Genomic DNA, 22,458 nt, shown 5'->3' with positions numbered 1-22,458 from the left:
TGAGTTTTGTGTGCCCGATGGAGATGTGGGGGGGCTGACGATGCCGCTTTAGTTGCCCATTCAGAGCCAGCTCTTCAGCGCTTGACGTCCTGTTTTGCGGAAACTGCCAAAATGTTTGGCCTGGAAGTCAGCCTGAAGAAAACTGAGGTCCTCCATCAGCCAGCTCCCCACCATGACACTGTAATAGTACCTGCCTTAACTACCCCTTCTGGCAGTCCATTCCATACATATACCACCATCTATGTAAAAAAATATTTCTCAAGTTCCTGTTAAATCTTTCCTTCCCCACCTTAAACTTACATTCTCTAGATACCAATTTCCCCTACTATGGGTAAAAGAAACTGTGTGTTCATCCGATCCATTCCTCATGATTTTGTATACCTCTATGAGATCACCACTCATCCTCCTGTGCTCCAAGGAATATCAGTTTAGCCTGCTCTACCTCTCCCTATAGCTCAGCCTGTGAGGATTAGAAAAAAAGGATCATCAAGTAACTGGAGGAAAGTAGAACATGCAAATATTGACCATATCCCCTTTACACTCAGCTCTCTCCCTCCACAGATGTTGCCTGACCCACAGAGTTTATCCAGCAGCTCGTTCTTTACAAAAGCTAACAGGGGTATCTTACACACCACGATTGGAGCAATTATGTCAGGAATATGTAAATTGCAGAAGAATTACACAAATATTTAATCTGGTTTCACAGATGACAGAAAATCTTTCTGAAATAGAAGACAAGAGGTGGGGAGCATTACAGAAAAAAGCATTAGAGAAATTTATTTAATTTAAAAAATTTAATATAGACATACTTCACAGTAACAGGCCATTTCGGCCCAGGAGTCTATGCCACCCAATTTACCTACACACCCCAGTATGTTTCGAACAGTGGGAGGAAACTGGAGCCCCTGGGGAAAACCACCCAGACAAAGGGAGAATGTACAAACTCCTTACAGACAGCGTGGGATTCAGACCCTGATCCCAATCGCTAGTGTTGTAAAGATGTTGCACTAACCGCTACGTGAACCGTGCCACCCCAAAAGCCAATAAATGCCCAGAACAAGTCAACCTGCTTTTTACACTTTTAAAGGAAGATGGCTATGGACATAGTTGTAATTTTCCAAAATCTCAGTTTCCAGAAAGGTTCCCACTAGTAGGTAGAAAATGTAACCCCCCCCCCCCCCTTATTTAAGAAAGGTGAAATGGAAAACAAGTGAACTCTCAAGCTGTGGAAGGGAAAATGCTGAATCTACTGTAATTCAGAAATAATGGGACTGCTGTTGCTCCCTCCCTCCCTCCCCCCTTCCCCCTCCCCCTCCCCCCTCCCTCCCTCCCTCCCTCCCCTGCTCCCTAATATATAAAAATTCCAGCACTGAGAATACAGACAGGCGAGAATGGTCATTTTCATCACGTCAGCTGGGATCCAATGAATACAAAGGGGAAAAAAAACAAGATTAAATGTAAACCACTTAGTTCTTCATAGCACATGATTTTCTACCTCCATCATTTCGAGCTTGTCAGGGTATGCCAGATCACCAGGTGCTGGCTTATAGCCCACAATATCTGTCTGAATGTAGATGTGAGTCCTATATACCAGACGTTCTTGTACATCTTCCAACATTTGCTTCACCACTGTAGAAAAGGCACTAAGCTGCTCCACTGAAAGAGATGGGAAACAGGATCGTGAGTATTTGGGATCAAAGGCACAGCTCAGTCACTTTAAGTCAAATATTAAGATGTACTCACATCAATAATATAAGTTTACATTTGGATTAATTACTTTGCTTCATTAACTCTCAGATATAGGTCTAGTTTCAAGAACTTAGCAAAGTTAAGTTTCTCGACATTTCCCACAAGTGCTGTGAACACCACCTACCATTGTTCTGCACATGATCCTCCAGCATTTCATTTTTTAAAATTCCACATAGCTCTGACAAAGTCTCCAGGTGGTTTACATGGATGATGAGCGGTCGGAAAACATCATACCACGAATTGCAGAGTTTCTCCAACAGCTCACTACAGAGGGAAAAAGGGCAAGGAACTGAGGTGATAAATTATCTCATCTTTTTCAAGACAGAAGTACACAAGTTTTAACATATCCATCTTAACCACACTGGCAGGGGCTGAGCTGTGCTGGCTGCTCCCCCCCACCTACAAGCTGGGTCACACCATCGACCATCCAGCCACTTCGCCCAGACCTCTTCTATGCAGATTGGACAAATCTTTAGTAGATTGACAGGTAGTGCCAGTTCCAAATGGAGGCAATATACCTGTGGCCACTTTAGCTAACAAAATGCAGTATTTGAAACAATATATGTCTGACATCTCTTTCCCTTCTTATGTGATGGCTGCTTATTTTTTCACTCTATGAACCATATCAATCAAAATACATACAAACATTTCCCTTTTACACAGTGGCATTTTCTCCCCTTTATTCCCCCCCCCACCTTCCCTCCATCCTTCCCACCCCCCTCCAAACCCATTTAACATTCAACATATACAATACAATAAAACCATTAAACAATGTCATCACACAATGAAAATAAACAAGAAAATTGTGTCATCTACTTTTACACACTGGATCAGGTCATTTTGTCTTCTTATCATTTTAGGTGGGTGGAGGTCTGAGGCAAGCCCTCTCTGTTGTGTTCCCAAATTTGTTCAAATAATGTGACTTTGTTTTTTAAATTATATGTTATTTTTTCCAATGGAATACATTTATTCATTTCTATGTACCATTGCTATACTCTCAGGCTCTCTTCTGATTTCCAAGTTGACATTATACATTTTTTTGCTTCAGCTAAGGCCATCATAATAAATCTTTTTTGCACTTCATCCAGTTTGAGGCCTAATTCTTTACTTCTTATATTACTTAGAAGAAAGATCTCTGGATTTTTTGGTATGTTGCTTTTTGTGATTTTATTTAATACCTGATTTAGATCTTCCCAAAACTTTTTCACTTTCTCACATGCCCAAATTGCATGTACTGTTGTTCCCATTTCCTTCTTACAGCAAAAACATCTATCTGATAATGTTGGATCCCATTTATTTAACTTTCAGGGCGTGATATATAGCCTGTGTAACCAATTATATTGTATCATGCATAACCTCGTGTTTATTATATTTTTCATAGTACCAGAGCATAACTTTTCCCATATTTCATTTTTTATCTTTATGTTTAAATCTTCTCCCCACTTTTGTTAGGGTTTATAGCTTATTTCATCATTTTCCTTCTCTTGCAGCTTGATGTACATGTTTGTTATAAATCTTTTTATTATCGTTGTTTCTGTAATCACATATTCAAAGCTGCTTCCTTCTGGTAATCTCAGCCTGCTTCCCAATTTGTCCTTTAAGTAGGCTTTCAGTTACCAAACTTTAAGAATTATTATAGAGCAGCACAATTAAGATACCTATCAGATTTTTACCAAACAAGGGAAAAACCAGATTGGACCAGATTGTAGCTAGATAAAATAGGGGAGAAGGTACCTGAACATATACTATATAAGTGGGATGAAAAGCTGGTGCAACATAGGAATTCACCAGTACTGCACCATCTGGTCAACATTTGGAAGAAGATTCAAGTAGAAAGGAAAAAAACAAATGATCAACTACCAAAATTAATATTGACGCAAAATCAACTAATCCCTTTCACAATAGATAACCTTTCCTTTCGAGAATTATTATCTTTTGAACAAATGAAGTGCAAATATGATATAACTCATGTTGCAATGTTTGCATACCACCAACTGAAAACCTACTTGAAGGACAAATTGGGAAGCAGGCTGAGGTTACTAGAAGGAAGAAATTTTGAATATGTGATTACAGACAATGATAATTAAAAGATTTATAACAAACATGCACATCAAACTGCAAGAGAAAGAGAATGAGGAAACAAGTTGTAAACCCAAACAAAAATGGGAACAAGATCTAAACATAAAGATAAAGAATGAAACATAGGAAAAGCTATGCTCCAGAACTATGAGAAATACAATAAACACGAGGTTACGCATGATACAATATAATTGGTTACACAGGCTATACACCACGCCCCAAAAGTTAAATAAATGGGACCCAACAGTATTAGATAGATGTTTTCGCTGTAAGAAGGAAACGGTAACAACAGTACATGCAATTTGGGCATGTGAGAAAGTGGAAAAGTTTTGGGAAGATCTAAATCAGGTATTAAATAAAATTACAAAAAGCAACATACCAAAAAATCCAGAGATCTTTCTTTTAAGTAATATAAGAAGTAAAGAACTTGGACTCAATTTGGATGGAGCACAAAAAAGATTTATTATGATAGCCTTAGCTGTAGCAAAAAAATGTATTATGTCAACCTGGAAATCAGAATACAGCAATGGTACATAGAAATGAATAAATGTATTCGATTGGCAAAAATAACATATAATTTAAGAAATAACACAGTATTTGAACAAATTTGGGAACCGTATATGGAACACAACAGAGAAGTTCTACCGTGGACCTCCACCACCTAAAATGACAGAAGGAGAAGAAGACGAAATGAAACTGACCCAGTATGTAAAAGTAGATGACACAATTTTCTTATTTATTTTCATTGTGTGAGGACATTGTTTAATGGGTTTAATGTATCATATATGTTGAACGTTGAGTGGGTGGGTTGAGGGGGGTGAAGGAAGGAGGGAAGGGAGGGGGAAAAGGGGAGAAAATGACTGTATATTCAAGAGGGAAATGTTTGTGTGTATTTTGGTCAGTAAGGTTCATAGTGTGAAAATAAATAAAAATTTTAAAAAGTAGGCTTTCAGTTGATGGTATGCAAACATTGTACCATGACTTATTCCATATTTGTACTTCATTTGTTCAAATGTTAATAAATTATTTCCCAAAAAACAATTTTCTATTCTTTTAATTCCTTTTATCTCCCATTCTCTAAAGGAAAGGTTATCTATTGTGAAAGGGATTAGTTGATTTTGCATCAATAATAATTTTGGTAGTTGTTTAATGGGTTTGAGGCAGCTCACCCATGGCAGAACCAATATGCCCCTCACCGGATTAAAAGCCCTGAAGACACTTGACTCTTTTGAAGATATGTTAGTTACATCTGTGCGTGAGCAGTTTCTGTGGTTACTTATTTTGACCATTCCCAAATGATCCATATGCACAGAGCAAATGTTACAAGCCAGGAACAAGATGAAAGCACTTTGTTAATGCGACAGGAAAATAAGGACCTGTCCTCACAATTTGAAACTTGAAATCTCAATGTCAATAACCAAGTAAAGAGGAGACATTAAAACTTGATATCAACTTACTCTAGTTTAGTCGTTGGTTTTGTAAAAAACTCATTATATAGCCGATGTTCATCCTGACAAACATGAACTAGGAAAGCACAGCCACTGCGAACCTAGAAGAAATGCCAAGTTACTTCTTGTTTAAAGTTCCAGGATATTTTAAAGAAAACTGACATTTAATACAGACCTAGATTTAAAAGTGAGTGAGCTGAATTCCAGAGAATTTTTACTTTTGATTATCACTCTATAAAGTGTTTGGGATATTTTTACACATTTAATGTGTTGGGTTAAAATTTTTTAAGTACCATTATTAAAAATGTAAACACATTAACAGATTTTTTACTTTGACTAGTTTTCCTCTTTAACAACAAAGCAACCAGATAGAGCTTAATTTGAATTAGTGTGAGGTGATGCAAGTTAGACCAGGGCATGACTGAGGAGAGTTCCAGAAAGTTTCATAATTTCCTAAAAGTGGTGACATAGAAAAGATGATGAAGAAGGTGTTTGCCTTCATCAGTCAGGGCATCAAGTACAAAAATTGGAACATCATATTACAACTATGCAAGGGCTCAAGTTACAAGGAGAGGCTAGATCAGTTAGGACTTTCTCCCTCAGTGTATAGGAGGTGAAGGATAACCTTATTGAGCCATGGATGAGGTGACGCGAGAAGCTGGAATCTGGAGCAAAAACCTTGATAAGGATTCTGATCTAAAATATTACACAGGCTCAGAAGTAACCTTGTGACACTGAATGATACAAGGAACATTGGAAATTCTCAGATCAGGCTGCCTCTTCCTGATAACATCATAGTGTGCTGACTCAAGTTAGTAAATGTTTCGTAGAGAAAGAGGCCGAATTGGGTGACAAGGAATGGACACGATTCAAAGGAATGTGACACATTGAGCTCACGGATTTCCATGCTTTCCACCAGAAAGCATTGCATTTCCAAGTTAAATGATGACACTAAGTTAGGAGGCTCAATGTGTTGATGGAAGCTAGAAGCTGCAATAGGACTTTGTTTCTGCAAAACTATAGCACAGTGGTTCTCAACCTTTTTCCCTCCACTCACATACCACTATGCCATAGGTGCTCAGTGATTAGTAAGGGATTGCTTAAGGTGGGATGAGGGTGGAAAGAAAGAGTTTGAAAAACCACTGTTTTAAACGTACCTAATGTGCACGGTTTCATAACTCCAAAGGAAATGGGCCAATGACCATTTTTCTCAAGCAAAATATTTCAGTAACAGTTGGGTCTAGAGCAGTGAGTCTCAAGCTTCCCTTCCCACTCACATCCCACCTTAAGTCATCCCTTACTAATCACAGAGCACCAATGGCACAGGGATGACTTAAAGTGGTATGTGAATGGAAAAAGGTTGAGAACCACAGCTATAGAGCATTAAGAGCTCAATGTGAGAAGACAGAGCTTCCTCTTTAGATCTAGAAAGGCATTGTGTATATTTTATTAACAGCAACCAATTCAGAACTGAGAAGTAACAGAGGAATCTAAGGGCACATGACAGATTGCAGAATCTGGAATCCAGAGAGAGGGAAAAAAAGACAATCTTCTGGAGGAACTCAGGATGTCAAAAAAAAGTGTCAGTAGGGAAAAAAAGTACAACTGACGTTATGGGATGGCACCTATCACCAAGAAAAAGACTTCAGCAGTTTTTAAGAAGGGCTCCGTCTCAAAATGTTGACCATTCTTTTCTCCCACTGAGTTCCTCCAGCAGAGGGCTTTCTGCTACAAACGAATCTCAGGCTCCAGCACACATTATTGGAATTATTAAAATCTCTTGCCTGCAATGCCCATCTCCCAAAAAGCAATAGATATGTTAACTGAAAGACTACTGGGGTTTGGAATAAAACAAGTGAGAGTGTTGATTTCATTGTAAAGAATCATGTCTGACCCACATCCAGAAAAATGCTTGAGGGAGGCAGCTCAGTTAGGATTTATTAAACATCCAAAATCACGAATTATACATGTTTTGGCGGAGTTACATTATTGTAAAAACCTTTGAGTACTCTCCCTTTAGAATGACTTGGGGAGATTTAATTGTGGTCTTTAAAATGAGAAAAATACTTAACTATGAGATAGAAAAAAACCCCATACATTTCTGATAAGGAAATCCAGAGCATGTAGAAACATTTATTAGATTAGAGCTTGTAGCTTGGGAAGGGGAGGGGTGGCCCAAAAAACTGTGCAGTCACTGGGAATATTCACCAGGTCAGCAGTAACTATGGAGACGGAACAGTTAACAGGTCAGGTCAATAGTTCTTTCATCAACATGATGGCAGGTTGTCCCATCATAGGTTATAATGCAATTCATACCAGAGCACAGTGATCCTTGTGGTTTTGGCTGGTCAGGTCGGCAATAGTGGAGGCAATACTCGGACCCAGCAGGAACGCCCTCTGATCCAGGTAACACTGGTGGACAACGCTCAGTAGCTGCTGATACCTAGTGAAAGATTAGGTTAACTTTAAAATTAGGAGACAAACATCCACAGCACAAAAAAAAAGTTCTGCTTGCAGAAGTATATCATTGAGCCACTACCATTCAAGGACTGGAGAGTCTTTATTGGGATCCATATAAAGCAAATGATATGTTCGCCCTTTACATTGTTTGCACCACCTCTTGGAAAGAATATCCTACTGAAGTGATCATCTCCCCTTAAACAGGCATTAAGTTAATGAGCCATTAATGGTGCAGAATCACGATGGTTACCTCTCCAAATGATTATTGGTGCAGTAACCATTGTGATTCTGCACCTGATGAATTACAAAATGGAACAGAGTTATGTGAGCATTGGGAAGGAGAGGACTGGGGATAAATAAGAGAACAAAAAGAATAGATCAACAAAGAAAGAGGACAGGCAGAAGTGAGGGAAATGGAGAGGATGATTAGAGGGAAAGCACATGACTGTATTTGCGTTGCCCTGGCCATACCACAGCGTACTTGACAGTACTTCACCATACCATAGCGCTCTTGACAGTACTTCAGAGAATGCAAATTGCTTTTCAAGTGTAAACTTTTTTTTTAATTAAGCTTCAGAACCTCACTGAAGGCGAAGGTTAAGATTTAAGAACCTAGTCTAAAGAAAACATTGGGAAAAATGCAACTTCAGCACAGTGAATAGGTATCCATGGATTAATTTTCTGCCTTAATTTCCAGAAAGAACTATTCTGTGATCATTATTAAATAAAAATGAGATCCATGTATATTGAGTCAGGTATAAATCAGTAGTCAGAATAAATTTTGAAGAACTGTAGTTGTCTTGGCCATTTTTTCCTAATTTTTAACACTTTTGAATAACCCATGGGCTGTTGTCAATAAATAATTTTGATATCTTATTTAAGTATTTTTAGCTTGTCACGGTAATGTTCTTACCTTCGTCGGGAGCGGTGCCAGCCAACGCTGATGATGTAAGCAATGCAACGCATGGGGGTAATAGCGCGCATGCACGAGTGTGTCAAGGGTCAGTGTATGGGTGATGAATCTCAGATGCAGGAGGAGAGTGAGAGTGTCAGGATCACCCGTAGGGCAGTGAGCCAATGAGAAGGTCAGAGGAGTTTAGATGGGTGGTGTTGGGGAGTTGAAGAATGCAGTGTTGTGTCTAGGGAATAATAAAGAAAGTCGACCATGGTGTGCTGAAGGAAATGAGTGAGTGTATTCTTTATTTGTTTGCAAGCTGTGATAAATCAGTGCCATTACAAGCTCTCCAGCCTATATAATTAAAACCACTCTTAAAAACTTGTTTACTTAAACTCAAAATTCTGAGGTAAAACATGGGATTTAATAAGGTTCCAATAAAATACATGCCCTTTAAGAAAATTACTACTGCCAAGTTAGTATACAATATTTCAAAAGAAATAGTTAACACCTTAACTAATCTTATTGTTTAATGATCAAGTAATGTTTTACTTAACAGCATTGAACACAATGAGTTAGAACATGGACTATTAATTGAACATACTTACTCAGGGCTTTTATTTGTTCTTTGCTCAATCTGTTCAATGAGAGACTGTCAGAAAAGACGACAAATTGAATTTTTGTTAAAAAGGTATCGAACATCAGTTAAATTACAAATACAGAGTAACCGGAAGACACTTAGAACAAGCAACAAATCTTGCATCATTTTTAGGATTCTCTATAAACCCATTCAATTTAAATCCTGGTACCAGGTGTTTTTTCTGTTTTTACAAGAGAGGATACAAATAACCTCCCAAGGATGTTGGGAAACATAGAGACTAATGCAAGGGAGGAACTGAAAGAAATCAATATCTCTAAGGACATGGTCTTGGGGAAATTGATGGGATTGAAGGCAGATAAATCCCAAGGGCCTGATAATCTACATCCTAGGGTACTTAAGGAAGTGGACATTCAGATAGCAGATGCTTTAAGAATTATTTTCCAGAACTCGATAGACTCGGGATCAGTACCCATGGATTGGAGGGTAGCTCATGTTACCCCACTATTTAAAAAGGGGGGTAGAGAAAAAGCGGGGAATTATAGGCCAGTGAGCCTTACATCAGTAGTGGGCAAAATGATGGAATCCATTATTAAGGATGTAATAGCGGAGCATATGACTAGCAGAGAAGGGATCGGACGGAGTCAACATGGATTTACAAAAGGTAAATCGTGCTTGACAAATCTATTGGAATTCTTTGAGATGGTGACAGGTAAAATAGATGGGGGAGAGCCAGTGGATGTGGTGTAGCTGGACTTCCAAAAGGCCTTCGATAAGGTCCCGCATAAACGACTGGCTTACAAAATCAAGGCTCATGGGATTGGGGGCAAAGTATTGATGTGGATTGAGAACTGGCTGGCAGGGAGAAGACAGAGAATTGGGATAAATGGCTTGTTTTCTGAGTGGCAGGCGGTGACCAGTGGGGTGCCACAGGGATCTGTACTGGGACCCCAGCTGTTCACAATTTACATTAATGATCTGGATGAGGGGATTGGATGTAATATCTCCAAATTTGCAGATGACACTAAGCTAGGAGGGGTTGTGTGCACGGAAGAGGGGGTCAGGAAGCTCCAGTGTGATTTGGATAAATTGAGGGACTGGGCAGATACATGGCAAATGCACTACAATGTGGATAAATGTGAGGTTATCCACTTTGGTAATATAAACCGGAGGGCAGATTACTATTTGAATGGCAATAGATTAAGAGATGGGGAAGTGCAGAGAGACCTAGGGGTACTTGTATACCAGTCTCTGAAGGCGAGCATGCAGGTACAGCAGGCGGTTAAAGAAGCAAATGGTATGTTGGCCTTCATATCAAGAGGGTTTGAGTATAGGAACAAGGACACCTTACTGCAGCTGTACAGGGCCTTGGCGAGACCCCACCTGGAGTATTGTGTGCAGTTTTGGTCACCTTATCTAAGGAAGGATGTTCTTGCAATGGAGGGAGTGCAGAGGCGATTCACCAGGCTGATACCTGGAATGGCAGGAATGACTTATGAGGAAAGATTGCGCAAATTGGGATTGTACTTGCTGGAGTTTAGAAGATTGAGAGGGGATCTCATACATATAAAATTCTGGCAGGACTGGACAGAATGGATGCAGATGGGATGTTTCCAATGATGGGAAAATCCAGAACCCGGGGCCATGGTTTGAGGATAATAGGCAAACCATTTAGGACCGAGATGAGGAGGAATTTCTTGACCCAGAGGGTGGTGAATCTGTGGAATTCATTGCCACAGAGGGCAGTAGAGGCAAGTTCATTAAATATATTTAAGAGGGAATTAGATCTATTTACCCCCTCCATAAATCTTCGTCTGCGAAGCCAAGCCAAAGAAAGAAGATCTATTTCTTCAGTATAAGGGTATTAAAGGTTACGGAGAGAAGGCGGGGACGAGGTACTGAACTTTAAGATCAGCCATGATCTCGTTGAATGGCGGAGCAGGCTCGAAGGGTCGAATGACCTACTCCTATCTTCTATGTTAACTCAGAATTTCCAAACAAAGATGCAAAATGCCCAACCTGACAATTCACCAGATGCCCATCTGTCCTTGCACGAGTAGTATGCATCAGGGTGCTCAGTCCAGTGTTTCCCTCCCAGATATATCATGCCCTGCACATTTGGAGTGTGGCAGTGAAGGATCAGGTGCTAGCCAAAGCTAGTGTGCATAAAAGAGAACCATATTGCATGGTTGCTGCCATTCCTCCACACTCCATTCACTGCCTTGCGATCCTTGCTTTTCAATTCCTGATTCACTCTTCCACTTCATTATGGTCTCCTCATTAATTGCATCTGCCGGAAATTTTCTCCATTCCCTCCATTTCCTTTCCGTGTTACCTCACCTGTTCATTCCTTTTACCGCCTATTTACTTCTGATAAATTGTCACCAGGCAGTGGCTATATTTTTAATGAAGAAGATGCAAGTATGATGTTCAGTTTTACTCTAGACACCCAGGTAATATAAACATCTCACCTTCCAGTGCAAAATGCTTACCCGCACTTTAGGAGCTGCAGCTCTGAATTTCACATAAAACAACGTAAAGGCATTATCAGTGTTCGATATAATTGCTGGATCCTATCAGGGAAAACAGTAAATGTTTTAAAAGTTTAAATAAAACTTTCCTTAATGTAACACAGCCACTCTTATCTACTTAAGAAAGCTCAAGATAAAAATCTGTGACTTCTAAAAATTCCATTCAAAGTTTAGACCCACCTTTGGCTGAGGCATCGCACTGTGTGCCATTCATTTTGCCATTATTATAAAGAACAGGGTGTTATTTCTTGGGTTCTGGCCAATTATTAATCCTCAATTAATATCACAAAACATACACTCTAGTCACTATCACACTGCTGTTTGTGGGAGCTTGTTACATGAAAATTACTTGCAGTTTTCCATATTAAATGAGTCCTAGAGCATGGAACAGGCCATTTGGCCCATCTTGTCTATGCCAACCAAGCTTATCCTATTTGCTGGAGTTCAGCCCATAAACTTGTACTTCTAAAGTGCTTCAGTCAATGTAATATGTTTTGTGAGGACCTGAATCCACATAAAGTGTCACGTACAGTATTTTCCTTTTTTCTGAACTTTTCAGTGTTTTGGCATTATGCATGTGTAATTCAATTGTTTTTCACAATACAAAAGTCCTATGTACACAATCACCTAAACCACACCTTGGTACCCTTAGCATTTTTCATTTCTAACTAATATCTCCTGTCATTGGTCAAGGGAATGCATGTCAAATGCAGAGCTGAGATCAGAGGGTGGAGGGAAATTGGATCAAGGTAGCAGCTCTAATTGAGTTCTTATTCTGCAACTATGCTCACTTAATATTTCAATCCAAACTCTTTGCTTTTGCACATTATCCTCGGATACGTCTGGCATCTTCAGTGTAATCCCACTACCAGCCATGTTTGCTCCTCTCCACCCCATTCTTTGAGACTCCCTCATCTGCATTCTAGTTCATCTTGAAATAATGAAAAGGAACATGTAAAATTTGTCTCTTAACTATTTTGCAATCTCACTAAATTCAGATGTGCTTCATAGAGTGATAGAGTTTAACAGCACAGAAACAAGTCCTTCAGCCCAATATGTTCATGCTGACCCCATGGCCTACCATAGCCAATCTCATTTGCTGGCACTTGGTCTACATCCCTCTTAAAATGTTTCTATCCATGTACCTGTCCAAATATCTTTTAAATATTGCACATGTACCTACCCCTACCACTTCCACTGGCAGCTCATTGCATATATCCACCAACTGCTGTGTGAAAAAAATTGCCCCTCAGGACTCTTTTAAATCTTTCCTCTCTCACCTTAAAATCATGCCCTTGAGTTTTATATTCCCCTACCATGGGAAAATAGACAAGCATTCACTTTATCTATGTCTTGTATGATTTTACATACCTCTAAGGTGAGCCCTCAGTCTCCTGCACTCTAGGAGACCAGCTCCAGCCTATCCAGCAACTCTATAATTCAAGCCCACTAGTCCTAGCAACATTCTTGTGAATCTTTTTTTTTTTTTTTTAAAAAAAAACACCCTTTGCAGTTTAATGAAATCATCCTGTGAGCCACCAAACAGAAGGGCACACAATATTTTAAGTGTCTCACCGACATTTTGTACTGTTACAGCATGATGTCCCAGCTCCTGTACTTAATGCCCTAAACTATGAAGGCAAACATGCCAAATGCCTTCTTCACCATTCTGTATGCTTGTGATGCCACCTTCATGGAATTATGTACCAGTACCCCAAGGTCTCCTTGTTCTCCAACACTCTCCTGGGCTCTACCATTTACTATGTCAGGTTTCAAATGCCTGAACGGTTTTAGTATTTTTGGAATTGTGAAGCATTTTAATTAATTACAGATTAAAAGAATAACCCATGGCACATGATGGGAGCAGGGCTTGGAATAGAAGCCAAGGTTAATTTAAGAATGAGTGGTGTGAGAACCATTAACAGCAGTTAGAGGACTATAGAGGCTCTTGTACAGTACTCCCTTTCTTAAGTTTGGTTATGGGAGGGTGGAGCCATGAGGGCAGGGAAAGCCAAATCTCACTGGTATGGCATCTTTATTTAGAAAAAAATAATTAAAAACTTCTTTGAGAATCAGTTGAATACTTGTTGCCACAAACTGGTTAAATGATACTGTTTATAAGGTAATGCAAATAAAGTTACAACAGAAGTCTTAATGCAATGTATTAAGCCAATTACAACTTACCCTTTTGGTTAGTTGAGTGGAGAGGTTCTGAAGTGTATTCACAGTATATGTCTTCATAAGGTGCATGGCTTTGGATAGGCATTGCTTAAATTTTGCTAAATATACAGGATAATCTCGAAAGCCAGGCTATAAATAAAAATGTTTGTTAAATGTCATCAAGGGGATGTGGAACAAACCACTATTTGAACAAAGTACATGCAACCTTTTCTTAACATTACACAAACACACTTAGCAGTACAACACTTCATAATCTGCCTTCTATCCAGTGGTATTAACATTGAATTTTCCAGTTTCAAGTAACCCTTACCTCCTGCATTCCACTCTCCCTCTCACTCTCCTTCCCATCCATCTCTGATTTTAATCTCTTTTCTCATAACCTCCCATCACCTACTTCTATCTTCCTGATTCCATCCATCCCCTACCCACACATTTCACCCACTGGATCCCCTCCCCCATTTGCCCTTCACCTCTCCCCTAATAGTTCCCATTATCCCCTTCCTTATTTATCAGATTCTAGCACTGTTAGTTTTTGTGTTACCACTCACCACCTTCCAGAAGCTGTCTCCATCTTCATCTCTCCTGGCTTGGTCTGCCTTTTTTCCCTTTGTCTGCTTCGACCCATCACTCACCTGTCTCTGTTCATCAACTCTACCCATCCCCCCACATAGATCCATCCTTCACCTCACTTCAATCCACCTATCACCTGCTGGTCCCTTGTCTCACACTTCCCTTTCCCTTCTTCAGATTGTCGTTATCTCCCCACATTCTGTCCCGGTGCAGAGTCCCAACCCAATACCACAATAATTCCTTCCCCCTCTCTGATGCTGCACAACACCAGGTTCCTTCAGCAATTTGGATTTTACTTCAGACACCTGTCAATCTCCCTTAAGCCAATGCCAGGTAAAGTAGATTGAAAAGTATCTCATATACTGACATAAACCTTCCGATATCAATTCGAACCATTTGCAGGTGCAGACCAATGCAGCACTTTCTACCAGATTAAAGCAGACCAAAAAAAATTCAAATTGATCATCCAGACTAATAAAAACCCATGAACCATCACCCAGACTACTGCATCCCAAACCGAACCCCGACAAGTATAATGATCTCATGCTAAAATGCCTGTGAAGTGACTATGTTAAGTTCAACATAGGAAATAAAAACAGGCATTATATACAATGCAAGTAAAACACGAAAGTCTGCGGACAACATGGTTGAAGTAAAAACACAATGCTGGAGAAACTCAGCTGGTCAAACAATATATGATCAAGGTATGAACAAAATGTCGGCAGGCCCACAAACAGAATGGTGTGGGGTGGAAGGGCAGGGAGAGGAGCATAGTGCCAAGGGCAGGAGGTAATAGATAGATAGGGGAGGGAGGCCACACCAGCAAGCACGGACAGGAGGGATGGTTCTGAGAGAGGGAAGGGGATGGAGAGCTGGAGGAAAGGAGATAAAGGGAAGGAAGGGAGAACAGAGAGTAGGCTAGCAGAAATTAAAGAAGTTGACATAAATGTTGGAGAGTGGCCAGACAGTTCTTGTGTATCCACGGGAGATATCTACTGAATCTGCTGCTCCCTCTCTGGCCTTCTCTACATCAGAGAGATTGGGCGTAAACTGGGAGATTACTTCACTGAACACCTTCACTCTAGCTGCATTAGTGACACGGCCAACCACTTTAATTCTGCACCCCACTCCTGTGCTCACATGTCTGTCCATGGCCTCATGTACTATCCCACCAAGACTACCCACAAATTGGAGGAACAACACTTGATTTTCTGTCTGAGCACTCTCCAACGGGTTGGCATTAACATTGACTTTTCCTGTTTCTGTTAGCCTACTCCCTTCCTTCCCTTTGTCTTCTTTCCTCCAGCTCTCCACGCCCTTCCCTCTCCATTCACAGAGCCATCCCCCCTTCCCCAGCCTGCTGGTGTGCCCTCCCTCATCCACGTATTCCTTCTTGCCTTTGGGACTGTGCCCCCCCCAACATTCTGTTCAGATGCCTGCCGACATTTTATCATACCTTGATGAAAGGCTCGAACCCACAACATTGGTTATGTATTTTTATCATTGCTACACTGTTTGAAAAGATGAGTTTCTCTAGCAGAGTGTTTTAACATCATAGACAATGCAGTCATACATAATAAATTAATTGCACAACAGACAAAATGGGAGGGTGGCTTGGATTACAACAGCGTGTGCAGCAGTGACTTACATGTGATGATACGTAGGTTATACAGTCATCCAGCTTGGCCAGCATTGGTATAAATCCTTCACTGTTCACAGATAAAGTGGGTGAATTTAATTTCTAGGATGAGAGCAAAATACTGTCAGTTTAATTCCACTTGCAAGGACATTGAAGTTAACCTCCCATCTTTTACCTGATCAGTGAATTTAAATGGTTTACTTCCATCCCTACATCTTGCTTGGGACATCACAAACATACTGAAAAATGCATAATCTGATAAATCCTTCATTTTGGATATTTCTATAGTTCTCACTAGTGTTTCTCAAAAGCTGATAAATAACTTGGATGCATTCAGTAAAATGTACTTAAAATGCTATACAAGAAATTATGAAATTTTCCACACAAATTTCAGTTCAGTAAACTTTCCTTAGTTATTTTCTGCGACATGGAAGGCAGCCATTCAGCCCATCAGGTAATGGCAGTTCTCAACAGGGAAATCCATTGCTCCAGTTTTGCCTGCAGCTTGTTTTCTCTCACCTGCCCTTCAGTTCTCTTTAATTATTTTGCCACTTAACTCCACCAAGGATTAATATACAAACAGCACATTTTGGGAACTGGAAGACATGGCACAAACCTTCAAAGTCACAGGTAGTACATGCAAACTCCACGCGGGGGGGGGTGGGGGGGTGCATCAGGGTTCATTCTGGCTGCTGCAACCAATTTGCACCTCAGACCTTCTGAGACAAAGGTCCTGAATCTTAAGGAAATCAGAAAGGTCTGAGGTACAAGTTGGTTACAACAGATTGGGTAAATGTTACATCAAAGTTTGTTTGTTAATAGAAAATGTCAGACATTGAAAGAATGCCTGGGTGAATTAAAATATTGTTCAAGCCTTTCTAGGGCAAAAATAAAACAGGAAAAGTGACTCACTGTGACTTACTAAAGCAAATAGGAAAAGTATTAGTTTATGGAAAGGAAATATAAAATGGCCAGAAATAGAAGCACAGGACAAAGGGGTTGATTGTGAAAGGGATTTAAAAAAAGCAAGGAGAGCAAGGTTGCAGGGATTACCAAAACTGACTGTAGATAGATGGACAAAAATCAGCAAAACCAAACCGACACCCCTTACAGTAACAAAAAAGGTGAAATAATGTGGAGAAACTACGAAAATGGCAGATCAGTTAATGGAGGATGCAAATAACTTCCCAGAAATGTGGGGGAATGAAAGGGAGGAACTAAATGAAATCAAAATAGAAAGTATACAATAACTTTACTGTTAACCTACATCCTGGAGTATCAATCATTAGGAAAGGGTACAGGATGATGCTGGGACTAGAGGGCTTAAGTTACAGGAAGAGATTGGATGCTGGGTCTTTATTCCTCAGAGCAATAGAGGCTGAAGGTTTATAAAAATCATGAGGGACATGGATAAAGTGAGTGCTCAGAATCTATTTCCCAGGGTAGACAATTTTATAATAAGAGAGCATAGGTTTAAGGTGAGAAGGTCAGGAGAGAGTTTTAAGAGGGAAACCTTTTCACTCAAAAGGTGGTCTGAATCTGAAACCATCTGCAAGTATGAGCTTGATGTTCAAAAGGCATATAGACAGGAAAATAGAAAGATATGGACCAATTGCAGACAAAAGGAACTTGCCCAGAATGCCAACTTGTTCGGCATGGATGAGTTAGGAAGTAAGGCCTGTTTCGTGTTGTGTGACTCTATGAGTACTTTAGGAAATGGCTTTAGAAATAACATAACATGGCTGGTCATTTTCCAAAATTTTTTAAGACTATGGAACAGTTTCAACAGATTGGAGGGTGACTAATATAAGCCCACTATTTAAAGAGGAAAAATGAATTACTGAATGGTGACTGACCTGCAAGTATGTAATATGTCACTCATGACATCACTGCTGGAGGTGGGACCCCCCCCCCCTTTAAATCTCAGGTTCCCAATGAACCAGGTAAATCATGGTGCAGTAGGAAAGGCTCCCCAGGTGCAGCATGCCCAGTAAGTTTACCTACTTCCTAGGAGGGTTGGTCATGTGAAAGGGGCTTCTGATTCTGGGGTGGGTGGAAGATGGTGGGAACAGTGGAAAAATACTGAGGAATGGGGTCACTCTGAGTCATCACAAAGGCCTCCTTTTATGCGATAAAGAAACCTGATCGAATAATTTTTTCCAGATAATAGAGTTTCTGCAACAGGTAGCAGTATCTGATAGTATTTAACTTCAACAATGATTTGAATACATAGAATGTCTATTTGATGAAATTTTATAAATTTTAAAACAGACAGTACATCAGTGACACATACTGTATTTATGTGTTCCAACTCATTGAAATATGAAAGCTTCTGCTGAATACTCTCAGCGAGGTCAACCAACTCAGACTGTTGAGAGAAGAAAAACAGCATAAAAGATTTTGCAGAACTGAAATAAACAATGCAAAAACCTTTTACTATATCAACAATTTCTATTATTTTAGTACATTAGAGGCTGATTCCAGCCATTTAAACCCGTGCTGCCCAGTTACACCCAAATTAACATACAACCCTGAAGGTTTTTGAGGGTGCGAGGAAACTGGAACGCCCAAAGGAAACCCACACAGACATGAGAACGTACATACTCCATTCAGACAGTGGCAGATTCGAACTTGGGTCGCTGGCACTCTAATAGCATCACTACACTAACTGAAATTCCATCAAAAGTCCAGATGACACATTCAAAGCTTTGCAGTGAATTCGTAAACTCAGGAGTCACATTAGAGTAATGATGGGGCTCTGAAACATCAAAGCTGAAAACTATATTCTGTTAATATGCTTTCATATGAAATGATTAGCATTGATAGCTTATTGATTTTAATACCACAAATTATCTATGTAAAATTAGGCAAAGTCCAAGGGCATGTCAAAACAATATTTAAAAAAAAGAAGAATTCTCATCAATTAATAAAATCTCAATTAATACCAAACAATAGGTCAAGAAAAGAAACTTACAGAACAAAACTGGTGGATTGGAAAGGTAAGAGGCAAACATCAACCAACCCCAACACACATTACAATAAAGTTTTTATTTGAAGTGAAAGCAGTCAGCACGTTTCAAATTTGAGATACTATACCTCGTTCAGAAAATGCAAAACATTACCCAGATGTCCAATTTCTATGAAATGCCATCTTCTCTTCCTCATCAGATGAACTGCTCAACTTTTCCAATCCTCCTCAATTGCTTCTCTACCTTTTAATCTCTCATTTTAGGACCATACTAAGCACTCCTGAGATATGTATATGCCAAACACTAATTTCTCCACATAAATACTATTTACCATGTCCCTCGGTAAAGAGTTTCTTACCTGTTCTCTTAGGAGTTGCTCACAGGCTTCATGAAGTGTTCCGGTCTTGGTCGATACAAAAAGATATTGCTTCTGTAGCGACTCCAAATGTAGCAAAGCTGTGTTTACATCACTCAATATCGCTTCACATTGCTCCTGAAAGCCATACAGATAATCCCTCAATTCCCTGAAACAAAGAGCAAAAATAACTTTATGCACTCACCTGTACCTTGAATTTAGAAATGCACAATAAATGCTGAATTTGCCAAAAATCCCAAGCGAGCATAAAACTAATAAACATTTTTCCCCCCCAAAAATAAACTTCGTTCACAATAAAATATATGCAAAGGGAAGCAATACTATGTGTCATGCTGCCATATATGTTTTCTTGCTGTACTTTGCAGTGTTAGCCAATCTTCATAGTACACAGCACGATTGCCTCTAATGTGGTCCCCTGAAGTTATTCCTCTTTCAATTACTTGAGAGGTTTCCCCACCAGCCTCAATACCTGGTAGGAGGAGGACTGGGCTGTGGTCCTACTCCACACAGCCTTTGCATTGGCTGCACCAAGTCTCACAGTGTCCACAGTTCCATACACCCCTCAGCATGTATACGAGGCCTGGAATGCGCCAGTTATCAGGATTGCCTTACTGACATCTCACCGTGCTACAAGACCAACATGGTTGGGGCAGACTGAATAGCACCTTTCACCAAGATTATAGACTACTTGTGGCGCTTGGGATCTCGCTCAAAGGGGCTGAGGTGTGTTACAAAAATTGGTCAAAATGAAGGCTCATCAGAGATTGGCAATGTTGGGGCAGTGTTCCTTTCTCAGTAACAAGGAAGAACCTGGTCATCATGTGCAAGGTGCTCATGGGACTGCTGCACGTGACATGGATGCGGCCCACCTCCTGCACTTTTGCCTTGGCAGTTATCCGAGTCGTGTCCTGTTTCAGGATGGAAGGGTCTGTCAGGTGGCCATGTACATGTCACTTGCCATCAGGGGCAAGAGCAGACCCAACATGGTCATCACCCTGATGACCACCTTTGCTGCATCAGGGCTGTGTGTGGCATCAAGGTAGACCCATCCTAAGTGTTCTGAAGGATGGGCCTGGCCGGATGGAGTCACGTGATGGAGTAGTGGCCGGACGGTGAACTCCAGCCCTCTCCAGAAAAGTCGGGAAAAACGAGAGAAAATACAAAGGCACAGAAATACAAGTTAAAGAAAAGTGAATATAAAGGTGGAAAGAAGATGGAGACAAAAGGAGAAAAATCAAAATCAACGGAAAGAAGAGAGGAAGAGAAGACAACGGAGGAAAAAGGTGAAGGCCTTACCTGTCCGAAGAGGCCCGCTGTGGAGAGAAGACCCCACTACCTCAGGTCGGTAGAAAGAGAACTACAACAATGGCTCACAGAGCCGAGTAAAAGTGCGCAACCGCGCATGCGCGACTCCTCGCGCATGCGCGATGCGCATACAAAAAAACACACCGACGGGAGGGGGGACCAGCTGGGGAGTCGATCTCCACAGCCGGCAACGACAGCTGCAGAACACCTGCAGCAAGAAGACACCACAGAAGACAATGGAAACAAGAAAGAAGAGGAGGAAAGGGCAGCAAAGAAACAACAGATGGTCAACCTAGAGGAAGAAGAAGAGGAAGAGGAAGAGTACAGGGAAATAGAAGAAGAAAAGATAGGCAAGGTAAAGGAGGTACTTGCTCTTGTTAGAGGATACATGGAGTCATTTAAAGAATGGCAAACACAGGAATTCAATGATTTAAGAAGAAGAATAAACAACACAGAAAAGAAAATAAATAAAATGGATATGACCTTAACAGAAATGGGGAAAAAAATGGACAAGATGGAAGAACGGGCAATAGCAGCAGAAATGGAGGTAGAAGACTTAAAAAAGAAATTGGAGGAATCTAATAAAAAAACTAAAGAGACACAAGAATTACTAGCCCAAAAAATAGATATAATGGAAAATTATAACAGAAGAAATAACATAAAGATAGTGGGCCTTAAGGAAGATGTAGAAGGCAAGAATATGAGGGAGTTTATAAAAGAATGGATCCCTAAGGCCCTAGGATGTCCAGAACTACAGCAAGAAATGGAAATAGAAAGGGCACATAGAGCATTGGCCCCTAAACCACAACCACAACAAAAACCAAGATCTATTGTAGTAAAATTCCTAAGATATACTACAAGAGAAAAGGTGCTGGAGAAGACAATGGAAAAAGTAAGAGAGGGCAACAAACCACTGGAGTATAAAGGGCAAAAAATCTTCATTTATCCAGATATAAGCTTTGAACTCCTAAAGAAGAGAAAAGAGTTCAATGCAGCAAAAGCGATTTTATGGAAGAAAGGATATAAATTTACACTGAAGCATCCTGCGGTATTGAAAATATTTATTCCAGGACAACAAAACAGACTATTCTCGGATCCAGAAGAAGCACGAAAATTTGCAGAACAATTACAAAAATAGACTGAGGGATGAAGACGGGTAATGAGAGCAAAAATTATCACGATTGATATGTATGTGGGTAAAGACAAAAATAGACTGAGGGATGAAGACGGGTAAGGAGGGTAAAAATGACCACGATTGATATGTATGCGGGTAAAGAGGTATAAGAGTGAATAGAGACAACGGGCATATGTGAAAGTATCTGTAATTAGAGGAAAACATAGAAAGTATAGACAAGAATCAATAAGGGAAGGTAATGGAATAGAGAGAATAAGGAGGGAACTAAAAGAGTGACCTTTGTGACATATAAAAAACGAAATCTTTTCTGGGGGGGGCTGGGTGGGGGGAAAAGAGCGGTCACTGCAAAATCAGTTGACGCTTGCGAGTGGATTCGCAAATCCAAATGGAGAGGGGAGATGTGGTTGTCCGACAAGGGATAAAGGGCAACTCAGGAGGGGAAGGGGAGATTGGGGATAAGGAAGATAGAAATAGGAGAATAAGGAAAATGTTGGATGTTGTAGGAATGTTGTCTGGTAAAGAG

General features: G+C 40.2%; 1 protein-coding gene across 4 annotated transcripts in view; it reads right to left on the bottom strand.

The window, feature by feature from the left end:
* The window catches only part of cog3 (component of oligomeric golgi complex 3), a 79,332-nt gene that overhangs the window by 31,951 nt on the left and 24,923 nt on the right, over positions 1-22,458 (bottom strand). For all 4 annotated transcript variants that reach the window (XM_069889646.1, XM_069889645.1, XM_069889644.1 and 1 more), the window contains exons 4-13: positions 19,478-19,643; positions 18,444-18,518; positions 16,160-16,252; positions 13,945-14,070; positions 11,722-11,802; positions 9,240-9,283; positions 7,593-7,719; positions 5,286-5,377; positions 1,874-2,013; positions 1,496-1,656 (exon numbers count right to left, since the gene is read on the bottom strand). In XM_069889646.1, coding sequence (XP_069745747.1) covers positions 1,496-1,656; positions 1,874-2,013; positions 5,286-5,377; positions 7,593-7,719; positions 9,240-9,283; positions 11,722-11,802; positions 13,945-14,070; positions 16,160-16,252; positions 18,444-18,518; positions 19,478-19,643 — 1,105 coding nt within the window. The remainder of the gene's footprint in view (positions 1-1,495; positions 1,657-1,873; positions 2,014-5,285; positions 5,378-7,592; positions 7,720-9,239; positions 9,284-11,721; positions 11,803-13,944; positions 14,071-16,159; positions 16,253-18,443; positions 18,519-19,477; positions 19,644-22,458) is intronic.

This window comes from Narcine bancroftii, chromosome 7 (genome assembly GCF_036971445.1).
Source record: "Narcine bancroftii isolate sNarBan1 chromosome 7, sNarBan1.hap1, whole genome shotgun sequence".
Classification (NCBI taxonomy): Eukaryota; Metazoa; Chordata; class Chondrichthyes; order Torpediniformes; family Narcinidae; genus Narcine; species Narcine bancroftii.
This window is presented reverse-complemented; position numbering and strand designations above follow the sequence as displayed.